At 35.5% G+C, this 10,521-nt stretch overlaps 1 protein-coding gene across 3 annotated transcripts in view; it reads right to left on the bottom strand.

Moving 5' to 3' along the window:
* The window catches only part of Abhd18 (abhydrolase domain containing 18), a 35,428-nt gene that overhangs the window by 6,280 nt on the left and 18,627 nt on the right, over positions 1-10,521 (bottom strand). For 2 of the 3 annotated variants that reach the window (XM_010618855.3, XM_019206716.2), the window contains 5 exons: positions 7,687-7,765; positions 7,498-7,582; positions 5,363-5,390; positions 2,775-2,913; positions 385-474 (listed from right to left, as the gene is read on the bottom strand). In XM_010618855.3, coding sequence (XP_010617157.1) covers positions 385-474; positions 2,775-2,913; positions 5,363-5,390; positions 7,498-7,582; positions 7,687-7,765 — 421 coding nt within the window. Of the gene's footprint in view, positions 1-384; positions 475-2,774; positions 2,914-5,362; positions 5,391-6,991; positions 7,047-7,497; positions 7,583-7,686; positions 7,766-10,521 lie in introns of those variants that run through there. The other variant, XM_033759914.1, reaches the window with a different exon arrangement.

Here is a 10,521-nt window from a genome sequence, read left to right as displayed (position 1 = left end):
TTTTTTTTTTTTTTTTTTTTTTTTTTTTTTTTTTTTTTTTTTGCAGTACCAGGGATCGAACTCAGGACCTTCAGCTTGAGAGGCAGGCGGCAACACCACGGAGTTAAATCCCCAGCCCTTGTTACATCCTTTTGCTAAAATTTTTTCCCCAGTACTGGGAATCAAACTCAGGACCTTGTACTTGCCAGGCAGGCGAGTCTCTTTTGCTATAATTGTCTTGGTCATGAATACAAATATATGTTAAGTCCTTCTTGGTCATGAATAAAAATATATGTTGACACCTTCTACTGAATAACCCAACCTGTGATTGATTTTGGGGAGCCTCATAACAATGACCTTTCACTATATATATAACTATCTAAATAATAATTGCAACTAAATTACCGTAGTAAACACTCCAGATGCTGTGGACCAAGACAGACATGGAATCAATGGCATGGGCTTAGGCCAGTTGGATACTGCTAAGGAGGCCATCTGTAACATAATACATCAGTTGAGAAATCTTATTCTAAACTGCCTAGTTGTTAAAATGAAAAGTAGTTAATACTAAGAACTTTGAGTAGTAAGTAGGTGGTGAGGTAAGACATGAACATAAAGTCTTTAAACATCCATGGGAATGTCTATGTTAATCTCCCCAAATCTCAAACTTAGCAACATAGAATTTCCTTCTTAGAAATAAAAATTTTAAAACTTGGAGACCATTTACCAACATCTATTTTCTGTCACTTAAGTACAGAGCAAGGGTGCTGAGATGTGGATGCTAGGCAGCAGGCTAAGTGAACTCACTACTTAAGTGACTTACTCAGATAATGCAAAATCACAATCAGAAAATCTCACACTTGTAAGGTGACTGAGGAGGCTAAGAATTTGTGAACTATAGAGCAGATTATACAATGGACATAATGTAACCCATGTGTTTAAAGAAGGGAAAAGTGACTTTTGGCTACAGTAGTCAAGAGAAAGCTTCAAGAAATGGCTGAATCTTTTCAGCCATTTGTTTAAAATCAACATGGTAATGAAGTATAGTGTAGGTAGGGGAACAGCCAATATCCTTCTGTTTGGCTGGTCAGTAGGCTTATGTAGTCATTGAGGTGAGTGAAAATGGTAGAGCTACGAAGACTGATCATGATCAGATGAGTGGTCCCTTTGTTTTACAGCAAATTAAGAGTTATGAACAAAAGAGTGGTATTGTGAAAGTGATTCAAAGAAGCTAATGTGATCCAATTTTGAAGATTAACTAGCAGTTGAGATTTGAGGTAAGGAGATCAGTTATTAGGCAGGAGCCCAGATCATAACAATGGAAACATTAGTAGGGTGTAAAATAAATCCTTTTCTACCTTTAGTTTCACTGGTAGAAATTGAATACATTTTTTTAAAACTTAATTTAATAATTCAAATGACCTATAGAAGAATTCATATACCCAATTTAAAATATATGTACTGAGTGATTAATGTATGCCACATAGCGAACCAAAGGATGTTCTCAGCCTTCAATGAACCAACTGCTTGATGGAAAAAACAAACTGCTAAACTATACAAGTGGGTGGGCCAGGCATGGTGGCACACGCCTGTGGTCCCAGCACTTGGGAAGCTGAGGCAGGAGGATCGCCATAAGTTCAAGGCCAGTCTGGACTACATAGTGAGTTCAAGGCCAGCCTGAGCTACAAAGTGAGACCGTTTAAAAAAAAAAACCAAACCAAAACAATTAAACCAAAGTAACCCATGGGTGAGAGTCAGACGTTAAAGGCTACTACCATATAAACTAAACAATTATGGTACAATGAAAAGTACTAAGAAGAGATGAAAGAGTAGAAGCTGTGTTATGTAAATGTTCCAAATCCCTATGATGAATGTAATCACTGTGTATGACAAACATGTACTAATAAAAGTTCTTGTAACAAAGTATTTAAAATTAATGAAAAACAAGAAAGATGAAGAGCTAATGCGAGATACAGAAGGGAGGTAAAGCGGAGAGCAGAAACAGCTTCTCTTAGGAAGTAAGCTCTGAACTGGAACTACAAGGGGATGCTGCTCTTCAGCTAAGTGAAAGGGCATTAATGGGACCAGAACAGCTAGAGCCCTATGTAAAAGCAAACTTCTGGTAGGTTCTGAGCAGGAGAGAGCAGAGCTCAGAGAAAGACTGTTCTAGTTATAGTGTTCAGGAAAAAGTTTAAAACTCTAGTAGAGAACAGACTAAACACACAGAAACCAGTTAGGAAAGCCGGGCGTGGTGGCGCATGCCTGTAATCCCAGCACTTGGCAGACTGAGGCAGGAGGATCACTGTGAGTTCCAGACCAGCCTGGGCTACATAGTGAGTTCCAGGTCAGTCTCAACTACATAGGGAGACCCTGTCTCAAAAAACCAAAAGAAATCAGAAACCAGTTAGGAGTTGGTTTTGGTACATTCTGGAAGACAGAGGTAAAATATGTTGGTAGTGCCGGGAGTGAAGAGATAAAGGGAAAGTATTTTCCAATTCAGCTATCTTGATCAATTTAACAGCAAAACTTAGTATTTCTATTTGACACTCAAAACATTAAACTTTATAATCAACTTTCAGAGAATATTAAGCCCAGAATCTAAGCTGTTAATGGAGAGTAATACAATATCTATATATGAAAAAAATCATCACTTAATTAGAATGAAAGTTCAAAATTTGTTTGTCTCCTACTTTCATCAAGACTGAAGTTACTTCCATATCTAAACAGAATTTCTAAAATAACTGAATTCCACAGATCTTAAAATCACAATGAAATATAAATTGAAAAAGGCTTACGTGTCCTCCCATGGATATTCCAGTCATTCCTAATGGTCCATATCCTTCCCTCTCTAGCCAGTGCAAGAGAGCTGCAGATTCTAAAACAAGAGCTCCTCCCATCACAAAAAGGTCAGACACATTTTTTAAGCTGGACCTCCTAGCCTCACAAAACAAAACAGAAAGTGAGTATTTCATGCATTTCCCTTTTTTTTTTTTTGGTACTGGTTATCATACTCAGGACCTTGTGCTTGCCAGGCCGGCACAGTACCACTGAGTTAAATCCCCAGCCCTCATGCATTTACATTTTAATATGTGGAAATTTATATCAGGCAGCTAGATTTAATTTTTTTCTTTTTTTGCAATATATCAAGTAGAATGTTTTAGTTTTCTCATTGCTGAGATAAAATACCTGACACCCAAAGTTAAAGGAGGAAAGATTTATCTGGGATCACAGTTTGTAGAGGTTTCAGTCATTATCTGGCTGGCTTTAAGCCAAGGCAGCATGGGAGAGGAGCATCACGGGAGAAACAGCTCATGGCAGGTAGATGGCAGCAAAAGCAGCAAGCTACTTCAAGCCCACCCAGGGACACCACTACTAACTGTGGGCCAGGGATTAGCTCAGTGGTGCTGCCGCCTGCCTCACAAACTCAAGGTCCTGAGTTCGATCCCCATTACCAAAAAACAAAAAAAACAAAACAAAAAGGGAGCAAGCTACAAGGGACCCTCTTTCTATCCCTTAGCTCTTATCCAGGTTACCCACCATAAGGGCAGACAGCCCTCACACTCAGGGTGAGGCACCTTTAATCCTAGCACTGTACCAGAATCAATACCAGCATCATCACATCCTTGATCCCAGCATCACATGCCTTAGATCCAGTCACCTCCAAAAAGCCCCACATATGACCACATGAGGCTCTGGGGGGACATCTAGATACAAGTCATAACATAGAAATAAGTTTTACACAGAGAAAGAAAAGCAGTTTAAGGGAGCAAAAAGCAACAACCAAAAAAGATACTGCAAGAATCAAACTGAATCATCCATGCAAAGTGCTTAGTACAGTGCCTAGAAAAATACTTAAAATATAACTTCATTGCCATTACACACTTATATTTGTGTGTGTGTGAGTGTGTATATATAAATAAAATCTCTATCCTCCCTTCTACTGAGAGAGTTTAAGTTGATTTTTTTTTAATCCATTAAGTTTACTGCTACATTTTAGGTATACATTATGATCATTTTCTAAGATGGCCCTGAACTCACTATATAGCCCAGGCTGGCCTTAAACTCATGGCAATCCTCCTGCCTCAGATTCCTGAATGCTGGGATTATAGGCATGGGCCACCACATTTGGCACTGGTAAAATAATTACTGCTATACTGACAATTTTTAATGATTTTAAGAAAAACAAATTTAAAGTTTTCTTTCACCTTAAAATGAAATTATTACAATAGAACAGAAACATAATTTTTTTTTTTTTTGAGACAAGGTATCACTATGTAGTTCAAGCTGGCCTTGAACTCACTATGTTGCCCAGGCTGGCCTCAAACTCAGCAGTGATCCTCTTGCCCCAGCCACAGCCATAGTGCTAGGATTACAGGCATGTGCCACTACACCAGGCAAAACAAACTTTTTTGTTCATTGGTTTTTTGAGGCTGGGTCTCGCTTTGTAGTTCAGTTTGGCCCTGAACTCACTTTGTAGCCCAGGATGGCCTCAAACTGATGGCAATCCTCCTGCCTCAGCCTCCTGAGTACTGGAACTACAGGCGTGTGCCACCATACCTGGCTCAAAACAACCCCCCGCCTCAGTACCAGGAATCAAACTCAGGTTTTTGTGCTTGCCAGGTAAGTGCAGTGCCACTAAGCTACATTCCCAGCCCTAAAATATATATATATTTTGGCACTGGGTATCGAACTCAGGACCTTGCACTTGTGAAGTGGGTGGTGGAATCCCTGGCCAAAACAGTAGTTTTTAAAAAAAGCAAAGTAAAGGTAACCTAATAGAAGACCATGTACACACTATTTTCATAAAATACACAATTCATGAATATGAGTATTCCTCATCTCTAGGGTTAAATTTTTATTTAATAAGCCAAATGTCTGGGCATGATGGCACATATCTATAATTCTAGCACTTGGGAGGTTGAAGCAATGTTACAAGTTTGAGGCCAGCCTAGACTACATAATAAGTTCAAGACAAGCCTGGACTACACAGTGAGATCCTGTCTCAAAAAGCTAAGTAAATAAATATGCAAGCCAAAGAAAATACAATATAGTACATAATGGAAATGCCAAATAATTACCAAACTTTATAACTTAAAAAGACCAGAAGGAAAGTTTAATCTTTATATAATAAAAGGAAAAAGTTCTATCACTTTTTCATAGTTGTATAAAATATATAAATTCAGTCTATTAAAACTTCTATTGTATCTCATCAGACATTAAAAAACAAAAATCTTAAGATAAAAATTAAAGTCATTAGTTCTACTCTTTTATAACATCCCTCATAATACATAATACATGGACATTAAACTTAGAAACTTTGCTGAAAATGTGGTATAAAAGCTGCAAAAATAAAGGTGATATATATATATATATATATACTTACACTTGGTCCCTGGGTTTCCTGCAGCCATTTAAGAATGTGGGTCAAAGAGAAAGTTTTAAAATATTAAATAAACTTTTGTCTCAAAATATATTAACTTAGAATAGTTAAATTTGAACACAATTTAATACTGACAAAAGTAGTATCTAGCTACCTCCATAGGCTGTGAAGAAGTTCTCAGGTTTTTCTTAATCTTTTTTTTGTGTGTGGGGGTAGTACTAGGGATCAAACACAGAGTCTTGTGCTAGGCAAGCACTCTACAACTGAGCTCTATAATCCCAGCACTTTTTATTTTCAGAAAGGGTTTGATAAGTTGGCCAGGCTGGCCTTAAACTTGCAATCCTCCTGCCTCAGCCTCCTAAGTAGCTAGAATTATAGGTATGTGCCATCATGTCCAACTATGTTCAATTTCGTTATTTTTCTTTTAATTATATAATTTTTGAGCTACATAATTCATCCATTTAAAATGTAAAACGTATTGTTTTCAGTATATCACAGGTTTGTAAGATTTTCTACTTATATTCAATAAGTGAAGTTTGTTATAATTTATGTATTTATGTTTATTATAGAGATCTAAAAAATATACAAAAGCATTTAGAAAAAAAGGACTTTATGTATAAACAAGGCATTTTTGTGTATTCTCCTCTAGTATTTTCCTCATGAGTACTTTTTTGGTTTGAATTGTCTCTAAGGGTTTTTTTTTTTTGCATATCTGTATTATTCAATTTGTTTTTTGTTTTGTTATTGGAGAGTGAACAGAGAGCCCTGTGCATGCTAAGCACACATTCTGTCTCTGAGACATCATGGTTTTATATTCTATTTTTGTATCATAACTACTTTTCACACATTATACATTTTTAATAACAGTTAAAACTTACAGAATGCTTATAATTTAGTCAAGTAGTATTCTACATAATAGCATTTAATACTGAATAACCTACAAGATTATTCCCATTTATCAATGAGAAAACTAAGGTAGAAAAAGGTTAAGTAACAGGTCCAAAGTCACAAAGGTAGTAAGTGGTACAGCAATAAACACAACCAACTGTATAAAATTCTAATAATATGAACCAGTTTACTCAGTCATTTCTCTGTTGTATACATTTATTTCTACTGGCTTATAAACAAAGCTGTATACATATTTTTGTTTTGTTTTGTTTTCTGAGACAGGATCTCATTATGTAGTTGAGACTGACCCTGGAACTCACTATGTAACCCAGGCTGGTATAGAACTCACAGTGATCGTCCTGCCTCAGCCTCCTGAGTGCTGGGAATACAGGCATGTGTCACCATGTCCAGCTTTGTATTTTTATCAGTTTCTATTATCTTACCAATTTATTCTTAGAATACATCTAGAATCAAAGTCATTCAGAAAAGAATTGTAAGATTTTAATTTTGTTTTCCTTTTTGAGGTGAAGTTAGGCAAGTGGTGTACCACCAAGCCACACCTCCAGCTCAGATGGAAGATGTTTTAAGGCTCTTGATATACATGGTAAAAATGTATTTCTAAAGGGCTGAACTGATTTTCAGTCATTAGTAATAAGAGCACCCAACAAAGTATCCTCTCCAGTATTTTTTTATTTTCAAAAGTGATTGGTAATTATTGTTTTCACTTTACATTTCTCTTATTACCAGTAATGCTGAATATTTCTTTAATCTGTGTATATCAGTTTCATTTCTTCTTCTGTGAATAGTTTGCCATCTTGAAATTTAAGTTAAGAACTGTTCTAAGCTCAACTGATACCATCAATGCATTTCAAACACAAATGTTTCTTCAGGATTTTTTTGGTACCGGGGATCGAACTCAACACCTTGCACTTGTGAGTCAGCCACTGAGCTAAATCCCGGGCCCCCACAAATATTTCTTTAATAGCAAGCATTTGACTTACTAAAAAAAAAACACCCATTAATTATACCTCAAGAAATAAAAGTATAATTTATCATTATACAATAGAAGTATAATCCTTATACTAGTTTTTTAAAAGGCACAAAATAATTAATTGTTCGCTCTTTCATTCTTCCTTATTTTCTGAACTGATGACTGAACTAATTTGGAAAAGCTGGATTTAGGATTCTTTGTGATAACTAAATATAAAAATAAATAAGAAAAATATTTCTTAAGTGTTACAAAAGGATATAATACGGGTTTTCCAACAACAGTGAAGCCATTCGGGCTTCTTTAATCATGGGACGGGCCATTAGTGTTCGTCGCCTCCAGTAATGCTAAGGAGAGAAGAGATGACATACTTAACAAGTACAGTAACCACATTTAAGGAGAATATGTTAAAAAGTTATCTGGACATTAAAGTGTTATAATAAAGTCTTACATGATCTCCTGTTCCAGCAAGATGAATGCACACAGGTCTATATTTGCTGTTCCATTCTTTAGGCACAATAAATTGGAACCTATTTAAAAGAAAAAAAAAATTCTCTTGAAAAGGCTTTCAGTGCAACCTTTTTTTTCATATTATCTCTTTATATCTCCTTTATCATCAATGTTTATAATTCTCAGTGTATACATCTTTCATGTCCTTTGTTAAATTTTTAAATTAAGTTTATTGGTACATTTTAGGTATACAATATGACGAAATTAATCACTGGGAATTTGTACTTTTACCTGATATATCTTGGTTCTTTTTTCCCATTCCCCTGCTCTCTCCTTAACCCCTCCACCCTGCCCTATTTACAAAGACTTTTTTTGCTATTTTTACCTTTTGCCATATTTACTCTTTGCCTCTTTCCTTAAAAATTTTATAATTATCTGGAAGAAAGTACAATTGGAATTTTCAGATTCAATTTGTAAATTTTGGGGTTTTTTGGAGACAGGTTCTCACTATGTAGTTCAGGATGGCCTCAAACTCACAGTAATCCTTCTACCTCAACCTCCCAAGTACTGGGATTATATGTGCACCACCACATCACCCAGCTCAAGTTGTAACTGATTAAATATTGGGTGTCCAAAAGCTACAAAGATACTATATTACAATTTTCCTTTGTTTCTTTCTTCTTTTTCATGCAGAGTTGTGGGGAGAAAGGAACCCTTCTCCATTGTTGGTGGGAGTGCAGAATGGTGTAACCACTGTGGAAATCAATATGGAGATACCTCAAACAACTAAGATTAGAGGTCCCATTTGACCCAGCTATTCCCTTGCTGGGTAGCTTCCCAAAAGAATTTAAAAAGTCATACCACAGGGATGTATGCTCACCCATGTTTATAGAGCAACAGTTTGTAATAGCTAAAACTCAACTGGAGAAAGGACAAAGATATGTTTTTTTAAATAAAATGGAGTACTACTCAGCCATAAAAAACAAGAAACTAGGGACATTTATAGCTAAGTGGATACACGTTGAGGACATACTCTTAAGTGAAATTAATAGGACACACATGTGTAAATACCAAATAGTTTCTATAGTGTGATAAACTAAAAGTGTAAATAAGGATCAAAATGGATAATTGATACTGCATAATAGGAAAAAAGGTCTAAAGGTGTAGGGAAATGGGACCGGTTAGGGGAAAGGTAAGAAAAGAAAAAGTAAGACAAAAGGAAAAAAATGGAAACAAAGTCTTTGTAAACAGGGAAGGGTGGAGGGGGTGAAGGGAGGTCAGGGGAATGGGGAAAAAATAAGAACCAAGATATGTTATGTAAAGATACAAGATCCCAATGGTGAATGTAACTGCATTGTACACCTAAAATGTACCAATAAAGAAAAAAATGTTTAAATACAAAATTTATACTTTTTAAAATTTAATGTATATGTTTAAAGTAATGTCTATTCCATTATAAATAATGGTTTTTCTGTTCTCTGTAATAAGCTATATTCTTTTCAAAAAGAGAGCTAGGTATGTGATGCCTGTAATCCCAGGACCTGAGAGACGGAGGCAGGAAGACTTCTCAGAGTATTTACCACAGAATAGGATCTCCGTATATAATGGGAAATGAACTGTCATGTATCTTATGGATATTTCTAAGTGGAAATGTACACATCAAAATTTCAAATGAGTCACAATAATTTTAAACACAGCACTAATATGAGCAAATTTTATCAAAAACTGAATTCCAATAAAAGGGCAAATTTAATGTTTGTTTTCTGGTAAAATGGCTATATTCCTCCAGAGATAGTTATGAATAAATTATATAAGGATTTTATTTTTCAGTGTTATGTCAAAAATAATTTTTACATAATTGAGTTTACATTTTTCAAAAAGGTAGGTATAATGCACTCATTTCAAATTATGCACACTTTTAAATAAAATGCTTTTGGCTTTTATGAAAATTTACTCCAGTTATAAAATGTACGTGTGCTACATAATAAAACCAGCAATTCTCTTTTGCAACCCGGGATGGAACTCAGGACCTTGTGCTTGCTAGGTAGGTGTGGTGCCACTGAGCTAAATCCCTGGCCCCAAGGAATTCTTATTTCTAGTATTAAAGGTGTTCTTAAGTATGCTGCTATTATTCTACATACAAAATTGCAACAAATATATTATTCAAATAACAAAATGTAGCTGGACTGGGGATGTAGCTCAGAAGGAGAGCACTTGCATAAGATCTACAACATGCTGGGTCTGATTTCCAGCACTGCAAAAATAAATATATAAAATAGCAAAATATAGATCATTCATGTTATTATGATTTCATGTTTATTATGGTGTTTTTTTGTTTTATTTGTTTTTTGAAGCAGGGTGTGGCTGTGCAGTTCAGGCTGGCGTTGAACTCATGGTGATCCTCGGCCTCAGCCGCCCAAGTGCTAGGATTACAGGCATGTACACCACACCCATCTGCAAATATTCCTACTTTATAAAACCTGGTTCATAGATTAAGTAATTGACCAAAAGTCTTCAGGTCAATATGTAGTAGAGTTCAACTGCAGATCTGTTTAATTCCAATGTTCTGGTTCTTCCCATTACATAGTATTTTGAAGTTATTAATAGAAAAACATTTACAAAGCTACCTAAGAGATAATGAAACAACTAAAATACTTAAAATTGGTTTTCCATTAATTCACTATACAGATTCATTTATTAGGTTACGAATTTCTTGGAATAAACTGGAATTTATTCAGGATTCCAATGTAACTCACATAAAGTTTAGGTAGGTTTCCATTTCCATTACAGAATAAATGCTCGACTGAAGGATTTTCACATATACACATATATGTAC

Source organism: Fukomys damarensis, unplaced genomic scaffold, assembly GCF_012274545.1.
Source record: "Fukomys damarensis isolate Sample0158 unplaced genomic scaffold, DMR_v1.0_HiC HiC_scaffold_38, whole genome shotgun sequence".
Taxonomy (NCBI): domain Eukaryota; kingdom Metazoa; phylum Chordata; class Mammalia; order Rodentia; family Bathyergidae; genus Fukomys; species Fukomys damarensis.
Note: the sequence above shows the minus strand (reverse complement) of the source record. Positions and strands in the feature narration are given on the sequence as shown.